General features: G+C 29.5%; 1 protein-coding gene across 1 annotated transcript in view; it reads left to right on the top strand.

Moving 5' to 3' along the window:
- Window positions 1-3,095: 3,095 nt before the first annotated feature.
- Window positions 3,096-19,616, top strand: part of LOC106460263 (digestive cysteine proteinase 2-like) — a 32,022-nt gene continuing 15,501 nt past the window's right edge. The window contains exons 1-5 of the mRNA XM_022387477.1: window positions 3,096-3,257; window positions 5,323-5,493; window positions 7,773-7,933; window positions 12,761-13,019; window positions 16,688-16,880. Coding sequence (XP_022243185.1) covers window positions 3,197-3,257; window positions 5,323-5,493; window positions 7,773-7,933; window positions 12,761-13,019; window positions 16,688-16,880 — 845 coding nt within the window. The 5' untranslated portion in view covers window positions 3,096-3,196. The remainder of the gene's footprint in view (window positions 3,258-5,322; window positions 5,494-7,772; window positions 7,934-12,760; window positions 13,020-16,687; window positions 16,881-19,616) is intronic.

Here is a 19,616-nt window from a genome sequence, read left to right as displayed (position 1 = left end):
ACTATCAGATGCTTTATAATAAATGGGATACATAACGGATATAATTAACAGGTTTAAGTACGTTTTCCTGACACACAAACATTAGACTAACATGGTGTATACATCGAAATTTTTTCACAGTTTTTCATTATTAATCCTATTACGTATGACCAATTGTACTTTAAACATTTTTATTATGCCCTCTAAATGATGGTATTCTTTTATGTGATGGATTCTGGAAATGTTTTAAGTGTTCTTTCCATAGCAAACGTAGTAAGATAAGAATTCGCCTTTTGAATAATCGTGGGACGCTTGGTGAATACAGTCGACTTTCCCATTAATTTGTTCGACTTGAGTTTCTCAGTTTAAAAAATGCGAAAAAGATACCATCGGTTTTAGTCACATGAATAATGTTAAGAGAGCATTTTGGTCACGAAAAAAGAAACATTTGATATCCCCTCCCCCTAACCTATATGAAGATTTTGAATTTTAGAAATGCATTACTATTGTAACACAACGAATAGGAAATTACTGATTTATAAATTATTCATTACAGTAGAAAAATTGGAAATATATTAAAAATACACAAACATTTGTACGGCATATCGTACCATAATTAGTAACATCAAAACAATCTAGGAGGGCATACGATGTATCTGTTTAGATCAAAATTGTTGGAGTTTGTATGTCAATATTAATTTCATTATATTGACAATGTTCAAATACACGTATGTACAGCGTAATGCGATCTCTGTTTCAACGTTTTGTTAGAGATATTCGCGTAAAACTATACAAGGACTGTTTCCGCTAGCCGTTCTTAATGTTGAACCGATAGACTAAAGGGAAGAAAGGTGTTATTCATAATATTTATGAATTGTAATATAAAGAAAACCATGCTAAATGAACAAATAACAGCTGTTTATTAATTGGGAATATAAGACAATTCTTTATAATATACTTACCTCGTTATAGTGAGATAATGTATAATAACTTACAATTTTGTTTTCTTTCGTTATTGTAATGTACCTAATGAATTTGACGATACACTGCTTTTGTTTTTAGTCATTTATCTTATTTTAGCCATTTCCATAAATTAACTTTAAGCTTCTCTTGGGATCTCTTTAAAATTGGACTGGATGTGGCCAAAAAGTTAGCGTGCCCAGACTGTGAATCTGAAGTTTCGTGGTTCAACTTCGCGACACACTGCCACAAAAACCCGCGTTCAACGTTCAGAGGTCGTGGGTGCGGTTAAGAAGGACGACCAAAGCATACCTTTCGATAACATATGAGTAACCAAATAGTTCACAGTGGATGTTGTTGACTAACTGCCTTCCCTTTAGTGTATTAATTCAAAATCATGGGACGACTATAAATAGATCTTCATAGTGTGCTTTGCCACGAAATTCTACAACAAAAACTCTTTGAAAATTACATAATAAAAGCTATTTAGTCGTTTTATTTATCATTAACTTTGTTAAAAACGTAATGCACAGATTGATGTACTTCGGCTTTACAAATGAATAACGAAACACGCAAAATTTTGAAGATTAGCAGATAAAACTTAAAATCAAATAAAATCTAATGAACATAATACTGTGGCTATAATAGTTAATATTCTGTTTATTCACTTCTTAGCTTATACTTTTCCAAAAGCACTTTTTGTCCTCGAGTTTTGAGAACAGACTAAGTCAAAAACAATAATTCGAGAGGGCTGATATAATGAAAGAAGAATTAACCAACAGAATTATTGATATTTTGTAATTTGTTGTCTATTTGCTATTATATTACTTGTATAATTTATAAGATATGATATAACGTTACACCTATTGATTATTTAATATCGCATTAGAAATTTGAAAACAAAAGTGAATAAATATGGTAATGCTAAAGCAAAACTTCTGTATTTCTCCCCATTCGTTATACACTAATATTCATGAAATATGTTTTTATTCATTTATCAAAAACTGTGACTTGGGTAATAAGACTATAGCAGTAGATCATTGAAAATTGAGTGGTGGCATCATGCAACAACAGGTACTAATTGTTCTTAATTATGCTATTGTCACCGTTAATCAAAACCGAAACCAAATTTGTGCGATTCAAGCCCATCAAATTTAGTGAATTTATTGATTTTTATTGTAATGTTTAATAAACCATGTACCTGTACATCTAAATAAACTATTTCAAATTTATCAATGTGCATTGATGCAATTAAAGAAAACAACGAAATTACTGATGAAGTACTGCTATTGAATAGCCGGCTTTTTGAAGAAAAGCAATCATTGTAATTTACTTTAAATTTAAGTATCGACAATATCTTTCATAAAATCACTAGTTCTAATGCATTTGAAATAATTAAGAAAATCATGAAATTGAGAATATTAATCAGATAATGAATCATAAAGTAATATATTTTAATTAATTCGTTAGCTTATATTAAAACTTATCAACATCTCCAAAAACGTCTTTTTCATAACAGAGGAGGTTTTGCTTTGAACATATGGCAAAGTTATTTAAGGGGGTTAGCTGCGCTAATTTAGCAGTGATAGACTAGAAAGAAAGCATCACCCACAGCCAACTCTTGGGTTACTTTTTTGCCAACAAATAGTAGGATTGATAGCAGCATTATAACAACTCCACGGCTGTAAAGGTGAGCATTTTCGGTTACGGGGATTCAAACCCGCGACCGGCCAATTACGAGTCGAATGGCCTAACCACCAGGCCATGGGAGGTTGTTTTTTAATCAATCATTTCATGATAAACAATTACACACCTATTAAGAACCAGCCGTCTATCAAAAAACATTAATATTTATATTTGATGAATCAAAATCTGTCAAACTTAAGCTATTTTTCATTTATATTATTTTTTTATCATATAAACGACCAATATACCTACCATAATTAATTTACATTGTGATTTGTCTCAAGCAAACGTATTCATTATTTTCTAATTTTTTACTAATATATTCCTAAATAAATTATAATAAGAGATTATTACATAGATATACATATATAAATTTATTAATATATACATATATATCCATGGATTACCTTTTAGTAGATTAAATATCCTACCACCAGGTTTAGTTGTTAATATATACATGTGAAAGCGCGTGACGAGAGTGGATTAAGGTGGTATTTACTAATTTAGTGGGTCTGTAAGAGGTATTTGTTTCGCTGTGTTAAATTTGGAAGATTGTACCGATATAACAAAAATGGGGTTTCAATCTCAAAAGAAGTCTGTAGTATTACTTTTCATAGCACTTTCCTTTTTAGGTATGTAACCTTCTAATATAGTAATAATAATATAAATAAAAATATAAAAACCCGTGATTCAATGTTTCGTTTTAAAATTTTAACTTTTTTTTATTATAAATTACACTTACAATAGAGACTTCAAACTTAGCAGTATTATTTAATAATATTATTGTTAGTACTATTATTATTACTAATATCAATAAACCGAATAGTACAATTTACATGTTTTAGTATTACTTAAGCATTAACTTTAAGGATGTATAATACTCGGAGACTGCTTGAATGGGTAATGAAGAAAAACTTTAATATAAGTTATGTTAAACTTATTCTTCAAAGCATGCTTATTATTATTATTAAACAAATATTATGGTTATCACATTTTGATTCGAATTCTAAATTCTAATAATACTCACATTAGAAAAGTGAAACTATCTTAGTTCAAAATGACTCCTATTCCTATCCTGCTAGAAGTAGAATTTATACTTGTGTCCACTAATCCCACAGTTCTCACCAGTAAATACAAAACAGATGATGCATCCACTAACAGTATCAATCTTAAACAAAGTGCTTAACTGTTGGCCCATAACAAAATATAAGCTATAACTTGTAAGTATAATGCACTGTAGATATTATTTAAGCTTAAAGTAACTTTAAAATTATTTATGAATTTAAATATTTGTTAATTGATAGGAAAATCTATTTTATTCTTTGATAATTTTTTAAATAGCTAATATTAACTGACTTTCTGATCTAAATGTTATTCTTACAAGAATTATAAAAATAAAATAAAGATCTACTATGACAGAACAAGTTTTGATACTTTTTGAATGTATCTTGGATTATTTTTACAAAGCATTATTTATATATTAGACTATTGATGAAATTGGCAGAAGGTAGATGTAGTTATAGAGACAGATAAACCTCCTAATATAGTCTCCCAATTAATTGATCTTCAACATAATATATGGACAACAAGAACATTTGGTCCTTCAAGGCTGTCCTCGTACACCCTGAGAAAAGTAAAATTTAAACCCACTATTATTTTTATTAGAAATCATAACTGTATACAGAAATCATGAAAAAAAGGTGTAATACTTAATTGTAAAGCAAAGGGCTTGCATACATAATACTAGTGCATTGTTTCTTTAAAGAAATGTACCTCAATGAAATCTTTTTGAATTTTGAAAGCTGTGAATTCATACAAATATCACATAAAAATATTTTAAATTTTATACATATATGTTATTGACTAATTATTTCATGCAGTTTTTTGCAATGCAATAAAGGAAACCATACAAGTGTATTGAATTGATGGGCACAAAGAAATTAAACTGATTTAATTTCATTAGTGTTATTTCTTTGTGGTACTTATTTTAACATATGTTTAAAACCCCAGCTGTAACAATTTTTCTTGTGGATAGCCATAAAGTAGAAGACAGCTATTTGTTCCATTTAGAAACAACAGTATATCGTGTTACAACTGTGAAAAGTGAGAATACATAATTAAAACTGTTTCAAAGTTTATTACAGAAAGACAAAGTCAACTGTCAACCCTGAGAAAAAATGTAATATTAATTTTGTACAAAAAAAGTATAATAAATATTAAATTGTAAAAAAAAACAACTTAATTTTTACAGCATTGTGAATTGCATGTAAAATACCAATGAAATTATTTTTTCAAGGTTTTGGATATAAAACTACCCAAGTGAAAAAATTGACAAATTAGCCACACAAATTATCCATTTTATTCATTCAGTAATTTAAGCTAAAGTTTAAAAAATTTAAGTACAGTTGTACCTCTTTACTTAGAAACCAGCATTTTCTTAATGTATTAATTACAGATATGTTTAAAAAAATACAATATTATCTGTTTAATAACGATTTTCTGACCGTATGTATTTTTAATTTTTTTACATTTGATGTATCTGTTTATTACTTGGTTATGTATTTTGTTTTTCTGATTTCATAGGTTCTCATTTCTAATATATAATACGTAATTGAAAATATGTAAAAATAATAATGGATTTGTTAAATTTTGGTAATATTGCATGTATATTTCTAACTTGTAAATTTGTTTCACCAGAAATATATGATCTAGGAGAATCTCGAAGCTTTCAGAAGAAAGGCTCGCCAGTTTTCAGTGATACTTATACTGTAAATGGTCTTTTGCTCTTACCATATGCCGAGATTATGGAACCATTTAAAGCTTACTTCAACAAGTCCAGTAACAATAGTCGTGTAGACTATTATGAAGGTATAGTATATGTTTTATAGTGTTGTATCTGTGTCTGTATATGTTTGGTTCCATAGATGTATACTAACAAAGAATACTCTATGTAGTTTTTCTTTGTTACCCTAAATAGTCTGTGGATTAAATTATATCACTAAGTAATTGAAAAAAATTATAATTAACAATTACAGTTAACCCTATTTATATGGGTGGGAATCAAAGTGCACATGGCATGACCTTTTACAGACTGCTATTCAACATGATATTTGATGTCAGAGCTACCAACTATTCATTTTACTCTACATTGCTGATTTGGCAACAGTTAATAGTACAGTAAATACCAGATAAAACTTACATGGATATACAATTAAGAGGTTCCAGAAGTTATGCAATATGCAAGGTGAATGACAGACAAAAGTATTTTTATTCTTCACACGAACATCACCTTGCACTCCAACTTTTCAGTTTTACTTAGACTGATACTATCAATTAACAGGCATCTCGAGTACAAATACTATTATAACGCCAGTTTTTTTTGTTGTTTTTTTGTGCTCAACAGACCTCCACATCTTACTAAGAGCTTGCATTAGACTTCTGAAACTTGAGATAAGAGATGTTATTATTATTATTGTTATTATTACAATATTGTACCACATACTATGATCCTTACTGAGGGAAAAGGTTGCTATAAAGAAGACAGGTAGAACATTCTTAAATTGTAATATATAACAACTTTTTGTCATAAAATTGTGTGACAACATCTTGATTAACCATTGATAGATTTTTTTTTTCCTGTTTCTTCTATTCAAATCAGTGCTTATGTGATTAGTAAGGTAAATTTCAAGAGCTCCAGTTGGAACTGAAAAAAATGTTTTAAATGGCTTTCATAGATGTAATTTTGTTAATATACTATAAATACTTGTTTTTGTTTACCTTATGGAATATGAGGTAATTAATGTCAATACTAAAGCAAGAATAAAGATACATCTGTCATAAACATTTATTGAGTGTCTATATGCTTAAAACAATTCATTGTTTTCTTACATACATTTAGAAAGTTACATGTCAAAAACAATCCATAATATTCTACAAGTACTTGTTTCACAATCATACTTTTATTTTTGTCACTTGCTTCTATTGAAATGGCTTGTAAGCATTAATTTTTTTCATTAAGATATCTGCTTCACATTTGCAAGATAAAAATGAAGTGTCAATGTGTGTATTGATATTTTTTTCCTGGTTTACCTTAATAAAAAACAATGGTAGTTATCACTTGTTTTCCTGTATTTTATTTTGAAAATGATATTTTGCTAGCTGTGATTTTTTTTTAAACAAATGTATTATATATTTTAACATCAACACTGCCTATTCATGTAGGCTAAAAGAAATAACTGATAAATTAACTGAAGATATGAATGTTTAATGACTGAATTTTTTTATTTTGTGGGAAAAAACATACTCTGTTTAAAATTTTGAGGAAAAAATATTAAATTTGACCTATTATTCTTGGTTGATTCATTCAGATTTTGGCAAAAATTTAACTTTTGATTACTTCAAAAAATAATCATGAAAACGTTGTGTATTTTATGTTAAGTGACCTGTACTGTTTAACTTTCAAAAAATGAACTTTTGTTTTGAGAACCTGTTTATATTCTACTCATTAAAGTATGACAGTTGTCTTGTTAAAATTTGAAACCACCAAAACAAAACTTCTTTTTAAAAAATATGCTCAAAAACAATGGGAAATATTACAAGTTTTACATAATGTTTTGTATCTTTACTAGTAAGTGTATTACATTTAAGTGACAATTGTTAATGGGCAGCACCACTGGATGCTTATTTTTTAAATTTTAAATTCAATGTATTATAATTTATAATCAATTAAATGTTCTAATTTACTAAAATGTGTCTTCCTATTAGACAAACATTATTTATCTTCAAGTGAATGTTAAGGTCTTTAAGCCTGTTTTATATATGTACTATTTGTGATGTAAGGAATAGTAAGAAACAAAATACCCATTCCATGCCTCTGCTACTTAAAATTACTATTACTGTAGAATCTTGGGTTTGTTTTTACTAATTTTCCCAAATTTATTCACGTGTTATCATGTGTTATGATAGTATATCAAAAGTAAAATAAAAAGACCTGACTTTTTTAAGCTCATTTCCAAAAAAAGCTTGAAACTGAAGGGTTAATGTATTTTTCATACATTTATGCAGAATTTGCATTGAAACATTTATAATTGTTAATTTTGTTTGAAGGAGTGGATTTTTGGTATATCTTCTTACATATACTGTTGCAGACTTAGTCCAGACATACCAGCTCGCAAGTAAGAACCAAGCCTTTAAAATTGCCTACATGCCAGATGATCAAGGAAAACCAGTCCATACATGCTTCAAACTCAATGTAACCAACGAGACTGTTACCATACAAAGTGTTTTGCCAGACCTGACGAATTTTACGGTAAGTGTATAGATACAGATTTCTTCAGTGACAGTGATATCCATTAAATTAGGTTCTTCATTTCAAAATGCTTCATATTGCAGCTTGTTCAAGTCAGTCAAGAAATCTTTCACACCATTACAATGAAATAATATAAATGTGTGTGTGAATAAAAAAAAATTACACCATTAACATATGTTTTAGGTCCAGGCCTCTACCTTTTTATTCTTCCACAAATTAATAACTATTTAATGTATAAGCAGTTGTATATTTACGGGAGGAGTCAAAACTCCACCTAAATCTTTTCACCAATTTTTTTTTTTTTCAAAATTTATAACTGTATTATTTAATGTTCTATAATTACATACATCTTGGGGTCTAAATCCACTCCGATTTTCTTCCTTCAGAAATTAACCTTCGTGCTACAGGCAGGTCAAAGTGTGCATGTCACAGCATTTTTTTAGTTATATTCAAAATTTAATTAAACCATGTTATAATCAAGGTATATGAATAAATTTGGCATAAAAACTTAGTTAATGAATCAAACTTTAATATGAATTTTAAGTTCTTAATTTTATAACAAAATATTTAAAAAAATCCTCAATATCATCCTAGTATGGAAATTGTGACATTTGCTTTTTAGATATCCCCTCTTCTCTAATTCATTTACCCCCCCTCCAAGAAGTGGGAAATTTAACATAAATTACTCATTGTAATATTTTTATCACTCAGGTAGAACATAATTTTTATAGCCTTCAATTTTATTTGCTTAAAAAGCCATAAAATAGAAAATCAGACCCCTCTGGCCATGCCTACCTATCACTTCCTTTTTTCACAAATTGTCAATAGTTCCCTCTGACATTTAATACTATATTACTTATAACCACTAGAAAGCCATTTTAATCTATCAAATGACATGTTATATTACATTACTTTCTCTACAGAGAATTGTCTATGGGAAATACATTGAGCTTACCTGAATTTTTAACAGCTCTTATTGCATAGTTAAAATGCCAGAGAAATTATGATAGTTACCAAATATTTTCTGCTTTGAACATATTATTATTCTCTGTTTTTAGATGCATTATTTAAATAAAGAAAAAGTTATTTAGTATAGTAGTATCAATAGTGTGTGTATGTATATATATATATATATAAAGAAGTTAAGTATTCATGACAATCGACAGCAAAAAAAGAAAATTAAGGTCCAGGTAATTATTATTATTTTTTGTTTTTTCTTGTGTTCTTTACTTATTATTATAAAAGTAACTAAAATTTAAAAATTGGAAATCTATTGTGTTAGATTACATGAGATAATGAAAAAAAATAGTTATAATAAAAAAAACTTTTCACAAAGGATGCTTGCAAGCAACTTATGGGTGGCCTGTGCCTTGTGTAATTCAATAGAGTAACATGAGCTACATTATTATAGTATTTTGGCACTTGTGTATAAAGTTAAAATCATAAATAATATTAAACGTTAAACTGGTACACAATTGAAAATGAGCTACATGTTTGCCAAATGATCTATAACTTGAGTTGTGGAATTATTAGTTAGAGTTCTAAGGGCAATAAAACAATAATATTTAAGTTGAAATAGATGTATAGTGTTATGTAATATAACCTATTTAATATACATAAATGTAGTTTCATATAACAATTTAAAGTCATTCTAGAAAGAAAAAAAAGTAATTTATATTTATTTCATATTTCTTTATGGCATTTGCAAGATTGGTGAAATTGACCAGCCTTGTATAAAGTTAGTTAGGGGTAGAGAAAATAACATATAAAATGTAAAGTTTATTGAAAAAACATTTAAAATTCATTTAGGAGGTTTCAGAGATTATGCAAATTAAATTTAACAATTTTCAGAGGAAGTAAAGAATTTTTAATCTTGACATGAAAATCATTTTGCACTCAGAGCTGTCAAAACTGATTCCCAGGGGACAGAATAGTTTGGTGGATTTGATTTAGCAGAAACTGCTAATAAATATTCAGTTTGGTTAGCAATTAGGAAATATTGCTTAGCATCTTCTTAACATTCATCATTTTAACACATTATGGCAACTAAGTCCAGCACTAAAAGTCTTAACTCTTTGTAAAGACATCCACTGATGAAAGAGTTAAATTGTATGTTGTTGTTTTTTAATAACAATTCTATTCAGCTTTAAACCCTAATATTTAATTGTATTTTATGAACAAATTAGTTCCTGGTATATAAAGTAAAACTTCAAAATTGCAAGAAATACCAAACACATCAGCTGTTACAAAATAATGTAACATTCAATTAACCAGAGAAAGAAGTGACTTTAAAATGCTGCAACTGAACAAGGTTGCCACAAGTCATTTTTCAAATTTGTCTAGTTTATTTGTTTAAAAGATATAATATTAAAACTACATAAAACTAAAAAATGAGGGAGTTCGTAACTGGTTCAATCCTAAATGTGCAGTGCATGTACTGTACATAAGTAATCTAGTTGGCTAGGTTGCGGGTGACAACTAGGTGCATTCAAAACGTCATCAACAAATACTACAAAATGTGTGTCACATGCATATCGCATAAAGTGTGAAAATACTGTGTGCCGTTTGGTGGGAAGTTTGAAGAAATGAACATCATCTTTGGCTTTGGTATATCAAACTGAAATGTTACAGCACTTTAACTGTGTTGAGGGAAGTCACAAAGACAACATACGAGAGAAAGGAATGATTCACACATTATGCTAAGCAAAGAGGAAAGTGATTCACAACTGGGGTTGTTTTGATTAGCAACTTGCGATGCCAACCCGGATATTTTGTTCCTAGGACTCCATGTACTCGCAGAGAAAAATCTTTAGCAAAAAATACTTCATTGAAAATTTTGAGTTTTTGTCTATAAAAGACTCTTGATGCTTACTGAAAGCTTGCAAAATTTCATGGAGATATAGTATTAAAACTATAAAGGTCAGTTTGGGTCACAAACTTTGCTGATTTGACCAAGCCACAGGGAGGGAGCGTTAATAATAAATCAGCAATACAGTATCAAAAAGAAATATTAAATCTCTGTTTTTAATTGACTGGTCTGTTATATACCATAAAAACTGAGTTTTTCTGAAGTTAACACAGCTGGAGTCTACAGCAATCAGGTTATGGTTTCAGCTAGTAAATGATTATTTTTAAATGAGTACAACAATATGAATGTCAATGAAACATTATTGTGGTAAATTTTCATGCCTTAGCTTTTCCCAGCTTTTTGATTTACGTTAGTAACATAGATGAAGGAATGCTGCTGATTTACAAAAGGATTTAGATCATTTAGTAAGTTGGGCAAATAAACTGCAGATGGGTTTTAATCATAATAAATGCAATATAATGCAAGTGGGTTATCATAATTTGAATTATAAGTATAATTTGGATGGGAATAACCTTAACAGTGTTATGAAGGAAAGGTATCTTGGTGTAATAGTCGATCAGTCTCTGAAGCCATCCAAACAGCATGCTGTTGCTAGTGGTAGGGCAAATAGGATATACAGAAATATTGAATACAAGTCTAAAAAGGTTATAATTGCATCTTTTTTCATATTTATTGGTGAGAATAGTAGGACTAGGGAACACATAAATTTTGGCAAGGTAGGAGTCATCTTCAGCTAAGACAGTTTTATTTTTATAACTGGGTGGTTGGCCTTTCTGAATGGGTTGCCATCAGATGTTGTAGAGGCAGTAAATTTAAGTGAGTTTAAGAGAAAGCGTGATAAGTATATGAATGATAAGGGCTTTAAGATTTTAAAAAATTATTTTAATTTAGTTTCAAGGATGGAACAATCGAGATAGACCAATAGGTCCCATGTTGCCCTAAAATGTTATGTTATTTCTGCACATCTGCAAACAAAAGAGCATACTTGTTTTTCTGCCCATCCCAAAGAATAACATTATTTGTACTAAGAACCTGTCAGCCCTTGAAAATATATTAACCATTTCTTGATGTTTCAGCACTTTCTTTAGTTTCATACAGGCTTTGGTTGGTGCCACATCAAGTGGTTTAATCATTTACTAATAAAACACAGCTTTGAAAGCAGCTATAAATTCTTGCACTATACAGTCACACATTAATGAAGTAAGTTTATAGGTTTAAAAGTTGTTGTTTTTTGTAGGTTCTGTAAACATTCCTTTCATTGCCTATTGTGAAAGTATTTGTTTGTTAATTTCTGTAGCTTTCAAATAGATATAATTTGTCTTCAATGAAAAGAATTGAATAAAATGAGATAAGATAGGTAAAGAAAGTAGAGAGAGAGAAAAATATATCGTAAAAGTATTTGTTATTCGATTTTCATGTCTTTGCAAGCTGTCATTTTGTATTTCAGTGTGTACATATTTAACTATAGCTCAATGTTCTATTTACTATTCACACTTATTTAATTTTACCTGTACACATTTAACTTAATATTTATTTACTTTTAATAAAATGTCTGCAAGTTTATGTATATAAGTATTTAATATGTTTCTATACAAGTATATGATAATACTGGTGACCCTTAGATCACTATTGTATGAACTCTGTGAAAAAAAGATAGTGCTACATCTGTTGGTGTACTTGAGCATTGAGAGAAAACTCGGTGGTGTCTTATCTTTCATATATATATATATAAGAAAGAGATAGATAGATAGATAATTGATATTTGATTTGGAACTGGAATACAGAGCAAGATTTGTTAGTATTATTTTATTTACTAAAAAATTTGCTAGTATTGAAAATTTTCAACTCGTGGATTAATACTAAGAATATGTCTTTGTTAATGTATATAACTACTGAAATTTTTAAGTTTTTTGTTATTTTATAAACACTTTTACTTAAATAATCTTGTTTATTTCTAGTATGTTGTTGATGAATTCTGTGAGAATATCTATTTTCCAATCAAAACAAATTGTTCTCGCTGGGAACTCACTGAAATCCATGGAAAAAAGACTAACAAGTACACCATGTGGGTGCTGCAGAAGAAAAATATCACTATTCCTATACGATATCAAATGAAGGGTTATAATTCACTTCTGGGATCCCATTATGACAAGTATGAGGTTTACTATGGAAACTTTACAACAGATGTCTCTGATTTGGTTTTCAACATTAACAAAAGTGAGTTTGATATTCTTAGCATTGTAAACAAGAATAAATCCTAAGAATGAAAATAAAGGAAGAAAGTGATCAGTAACCAAAAATCATTATCAGAGCTAGTATTCAATTCCAATTAGAAGCCATTTTTGGACCATTGGATGTGAGGGCACTACCACAGTAACATACTGTTTGTACTGAAATAGATGAAAGGTCTTAGCTAATCAAGATGTGGGGTCTGTTTTGGGTGTAAATGACTCTAAATATTTTACACAAAAACATTTTGATGTATATTGGTGTCACAGTTTGCATATATGAACATTTCATTACATGTTTTAACTACTCAGTGCCCAAGTCTAAGTGGGGGGATGAGGAATTTAAAATACTTTATTATTATCCCAACCTGGACTGTAGTCACATATTTGAATCAAGTAACCATAGGAGTGTTGTTACATAAGTTTTGTATGACAGGCCATCTAGGATAGTATGGGTAACTTAACTAGCTAGTCTTATGTAGGCCAACTATGAGCTACATGTAGCTAAACTTTTGACTAGGTTGCTCACTTTCTCCTACAGGCACCTAAATCTCTATTTAACAGCTTCAATAATACTTGTGTTATTGAAACAACTGTTCCTCAGTTTCTAGTCCTAGCTTAAGTGAGGTAGCCATATAAGCTAGGAAAAGAACCTTTTGCAGTTCTCTACAATCTCAACATAATGGTTGATATTTTTATTTGTGACTGACTGCATGTTTGTGTGTGTGTGACAGAGCAAGGAAGATGTAAAAAAATACCATGTTTGAGTTGCTCTTTCCAGGCTTGATCCCTGTATAAATCCAGAATTTAATTATTAATTTACAATGATGTACACAGTGCTGAAGGAATGTATGTCATTGATAATTTAAGGTGTTAGGCTAGTGGCTTAGGCCATGTTCACCTTATCACAAAGTTTAGAAGACAGCATTACTTTCCAACATAACTACTTCACTTTTGCTTTCCCTGTTTTTTTTTTCTGGTAAAGTCTGAGGGGAAAAGATATAATTTTGAACCCTTTTCTGGTTGATTCGTGCAATCCCAAGCACAACAACCTGGCATTTCTGCCACAGTTTCAAAGTTGAACACAAATAGTTATCAATGCTTATTCATTGCATATGGGAAGTGACATCTAGGCTATAAGCATTTGGCCCCAAACATTTCCTGTGTACCATGTTACCTACAATTTCCAGTACCTATGTCTCAATTCTATTTGTACCTATCTCTGACACATCTATGTGTCTTGAGTACTTATTCTGATATTGACTTTTGGTGAGTGATCTTATGTGTACTTTGTTTGTATTAATATATAAAAAGTTAGTGCTTGGTATGTTAAGCTTGGGGTTTAAAACCTTTTAAATGAAACGGTGAGAAATGTAATAAAAAATTGGATCTATTAATCGAGTGAATCCAAATCCTTTCATGAACATTACATTTTCCAATTTGTACTATTTCTTTTTTTCTGTTTATTGTAATAAACACTTTCACCATCTTTTATAAGTAAAGTTTGTTGTTACTATAATTTCTAAACAGTTTCTACTACTAAGCTTCAGCGCATATAATGTTAAAATTTAAATTTTGATCATCATGGCAGACACAGGGCAGATAGCTCATTGTACAGCATTGCACTAAAACAACCAGAACTAAAGTACTAGCTGCCTCTTCATTCTTTTTTGAAATGCTTCTCAGTTATGGGCATTAAAGAAATTAAGTAACTTTTATATTAGTTCAATTTAAGCAACAATATTTTACACAAAGCTCAGTCCACTAGAATATAACTACAGAGCCATGTTTTTTTGTTTTGTTTTATTTTTGTTCCTAAAATATATTTCTTCTTATTATGTGATCATGGCTGGGTGGTTAGGGCACTCAACTTGCAATCTGTGGAATGTGGATTTGAATCCCCATCTCACCAAACATGCTCACCCTTTCAACTATGGGGGCATTATAATGTGATGTTCAATCCCACTATTTGTTAGTAATAGAGTAACCCAAGTGTTGGCAGTGGGTGGTGGTGACTAGCTGCCTTTCTTTCACTACTAAATTAGGGTAGGCTAGCACAGATAGCCCTCGTGTAGCTTTTCATGAAATAAAAAAAAACAATTTGTTATGTGATTTAATATAACATGCATGTTACTATAGTATGTTGTGATGAAAGTATCAGTCTCCCCATTTCTTCTAACAAACAAACAAAATAAAAAAACTTGCAGTATGTTAGATGTTTGTAAGATAATACTACATCAAACATTAGTTTTCTGAGTTTAGATAAAATTGGATGGTAAAACAACTTGCTTGCTCTGTTCATGATTTCACAATACAATTGCAGCCAGTTAAAGCTACATGTGTCATTAATTTATTACATTTTTCAAATATTGTAAAGCTAAATGCTATACAGTATTCTTTCTTAATTATTTACTAATGAATCCCTCAAGCAAAGAATCCATTAAAATATATCTGTGGATTTAAATGCTAGAAACTGGGTTTCGATACCCATGGTGGGCAGAGCACAGATAGCCCTTTGTTTAGCTTTGTGCTTAACCACAAACAAGAAAGCTTATGCATTTCTCATTTTAAAAAAAAATCAGTATCTGAAGTAAGATGTACAAAATTTTACTGTTAAGAACTTTGCAAACATAATTATTTTTCTTTGAAACTTCTGTTTGATTGAATGAAACTACATTTTGAAATTTCAGGCTAACATCTGTCACCTTTTCATTCATAACACACAACTCCAACTTCTACAAGAATCCCAGTTGTGGCTCTCTTGAAGCTGGTTATGACTTAAAATTTATTAGATGTTGTGTATACATGAGAATTACAAATCTCTTGTAAGCCACATAAAAGCCTTGAGAGTACTTTAAGCTATGATATTTGGTTATTTATATTTTCCTATGTTTATGTTAATATGAATTCACCTAAGGTTGTGCTAAAATATTTTTTTTTAATATATGATGCTTCATTTTAATACTTTAATGTATTAATGCCACTATATGTAGTTGTTACTTACAAACACAATCTAAAGATTCATTATCGTATAATCTTACCATAAAGATTATCCAGTATGTGTGTGTGTGTGTGTTAGCATCCATTACCCATATTTGTTTTTGTATGCTAACTGGAGACTTTTACAATGTACATGGGCTATCATATTTTAGGAGTTTTGCTTGAGATGGGAGATAAAAAACACCCTGAAATAGGGCAGATTTCTACTCTCTTTATAGACTTTTGGCATTGAGTGTAAAGACACAAATACTTAGTTAGTTAAATAGTCAATTATTACCTTCCACAAACAGGGTGTACAGTTAGTGTCAGAAAGGGGAACATTATCTAACATTGTCCTATATAGAATTTTTGCTTCCTTCATGGGGTATACTTAGCTAGTAAGTTACACAAATTAAAATATTTTAACATTCTTGGTTTAATAGGTAAAGCCATTGTGTGATGTCTGAATAATCATTATTACTTTTTGCACATTCAAATTAAGTCTCAATACATTGTATTTGTTAAAGTTGCTCTGTTGTCTGAAAGTTTAATTCTAAGTGGTTTTAAAAACTCTGTATATTATGTGTAATTTGAAGTATTTTTATGTAGATCTGTAGAATTATATAAAATAAATATATGTGCAATTTAAATATTTAACTTGCCTTTTTCTTTTTTAAGATTTCACTTGTAGGAGTTTCCCAGGACCAGGTTTGGAAAATGTTGGGGAGCACAATCCCATTAAGGAATTTATCGACAAGCATGATAATCACATACATCAAGCTTTTGAAGACTTTAAGCAGACTCATGATAAGAAATATAAGAATGAAAAACATCATGAAACTAGAAAAAACATATTTCGTCAAAACTACAGGTGATTCTTTTACTTCTGTTTCTATGGATAGAACAATGCTTTTCAAAAACTCGGACATTTATTGCTCTTCATCCGTGTACATATTTGATTTTTCTCTTTATTTAGAAGTTATTTGTAGATGTTTAACATGCCAAACTGTTACTCAGCATTTATGCTGAAGATAAATGTAGTCTATAATCTAACCCTGTCCTCCCCTTGTGCCATTTTTATATTCCTTTCTGTGTATTGTACTGCATTTCATTCAAAGTTTAATAAAACCATTTTACTATCAATATATGTCAAGGAAACTAACATTATAATGTATGTTATAATTTGAATTTTTGTTATCTAAGTTACATTTCCTTAGTTTCAAGGGAAACATTTTAAAGATACATGAAGTGCCGTTTTTGTGTCATGTGATCCATGTGCTATGAAAAATCTCTACTTTAGCAGCAGTTCACTCTTAGCCACATAAGCTTGCAATGTACATGAGTATCTGAATGCTAAATTACATGTGTTTGAACTATTTGAAACATGAGATCCAAAGTCTGTAGCTGCTTTGTCTAAACCAGCCTTCTATACTATGCCTAGAGATATACAATGTACATGTAGTTAGTTGACACAAGTTTATATAGTTGTTAGGAAGAGCTGTTTAAACTGTGCTCCACCAATGGTTACTTTGAAATTGGCACACAATTTTCTTCACAGTGTATATGTAACTGCCATTAATATCATTGTCTGCTTGATTGCCTACAGCACTTATGGTGGTTTTGTACCTAAGTATGCTATAGTTAGAGAGACAGTTAAATTTTATTTAGGTCTTACTTTTATATTCTAGTTAATTATGTAGTATTTATGTTTTAAAAATTGTATATGAAAGGCTTAATGATTTTTATAGTTTAACTTGTTGTCATCTGGATTGGGAAAGTGTATAAACAAGATGGTGTCATTTGCATGTGCTAAGTGTTTGTTAAATGAAGTCTCTGTATAGGAGTCGCTATGTAATCTTAACAAAGCCCAGAGGGCACCAGTTGATGTATTGGCATAAATAATAAAAGACAAAGAATTATAAAGGAAAATTAAAAATAAACTGTAAGCAAAAAGATAGACATGAAATTAAGCATATTAAAAAATTAGATTTCAAAAGACTTTTACAAAGAGTTTAAAGGTATGTACATAATTCCATTTCTTAAACCTACAATTACAGTTACCCTTGTTCTGCACATGTCATAAGATTCTACTTTGTTACATTCAAAATTTAATTAAGTGATCTTAGTATCAATGTATACCAATGAAATTAACATTAAAATTTACATTATAGCTCAAAGTTTTATATTATTTAAGTTTTAATTCCTTTATTTCAAAAGAAACCTTAAAGAAAAATTATTAAACTTCAGTTTGTTACTTCACAACGTTTTAATTTATGGCCTTTGTAATTTGAGAAGGACTTGAATACACTAAACCTTCCACATATAGAAATAATTTAGGTTTATTGCTCTGTTTACACATTCTCCTTTCAAGATCCTTAGTGGATATTGGGGGAAAAAAATTAAAATAAATTTCTTGGACTCTTGACAGATGCCATGCATACAGTTGCAATTTCTCAGCCAATTATACATAGTTGAGCTAAATATTTGTAACCAATAGAAAGCCACATTTTGAAATACTATTTCCCAAAATAGAGAACTTGTCAAATGCTCTTAGCATTGTTGCTGCTTGTGACCTCTCTAGTGCTTTAGCAATATTTCTTGCCTATAAATATGTTAATTAGATAGACAATTAGATTTTATTTAGGTTTTTGTTTTATATTTTAGTTAATGATATGTTAGCTATGATTTAAAAGCTATATTAGAAAGGTTTAATAATTTTTTTAAATATAAGCCAAAGTGCCTCATTTTATCAGGCTTAATGTAGTAGGCAAATGTACCAATGTTCTCTGTGTCAAGATAAGTGATAATGCTAAAGGATAGGATAGGAAAATAAAACTTTAGATATATAATTTTTGTGAAAAAGTAAAAGATTACATTTAAGAAAATAAACTAAGAAGATTTTCGAGATAAATTGATGAAAAAGTAATAGGTATGTACATTTTTTCTATTTTTAATTTTAAATATTTCACTGCACAATACATTGATGGGTGCAAATAACTACAATCCAAAAATAACAAATCTTTAACTTTCTCAACATGAGCATGGTCAATTTGACCGACCACGTGACCTCTTTGTACTCTTTTAGTCTTTATGGATCGATACTTCTAACTTTTTAATATAGTGTTAAATCTTCACAAAATTTGGCAGTCTTTCAGTTAACATTATAAGTCTTTCACCTAACAAAATCATATTTTCAATGAAGTATTTTTAATAAACTAAAATAATGATTTGTCCATGAATACATTGGGTATTTGTTTTGACTAGTCCATGAGCAAAGTAATTTTCATGTTAAGATTAAAAATACTTTTCTTCATCACAAAAATCTCAGATTTCCTTTGTGTGATCCCTAAAACCTCCTAAATACATTTCAAACATTTTTTTTCTGTAAAACTTTATCTTTTATTTTCTCTACCCTAGGAACAGTCACTTTGACAGACCTCATAGCCACCAAAAAAAGTCTAAATTACCCTTTTTATTTCTTTTGAGAATGACTCCAAATTTCAACATGAAACTACATTCGTTTATCCTAAGTAGCTTTAAGCTCGTAACAGTATACATGTATCTATAATTAAATTTTATTGTTTTATTGCCCTTTGAACCATGTCTA

The sequence above is a fragment of the Limulus polyphemus genome, unplaced genomic scaffold, assembly GCF_000517525.1.
Source record: "Limulus polyphemus unplaced genomic scaffold, Limulus_polyphemus-2.1.2 Scaffold33, whole genome shotgun sequence".
Lineage (NCBI taxonomy): Eukaryota > Metazoa > Arthropoda > Merostomata > Xiphosura > Limulidae > Limulus > Limulus polyphemus.
Note: the sequence above shows the minus strand (reverse complement) of the source record. Positions and strands in the feature narration are given on the sequence as shown.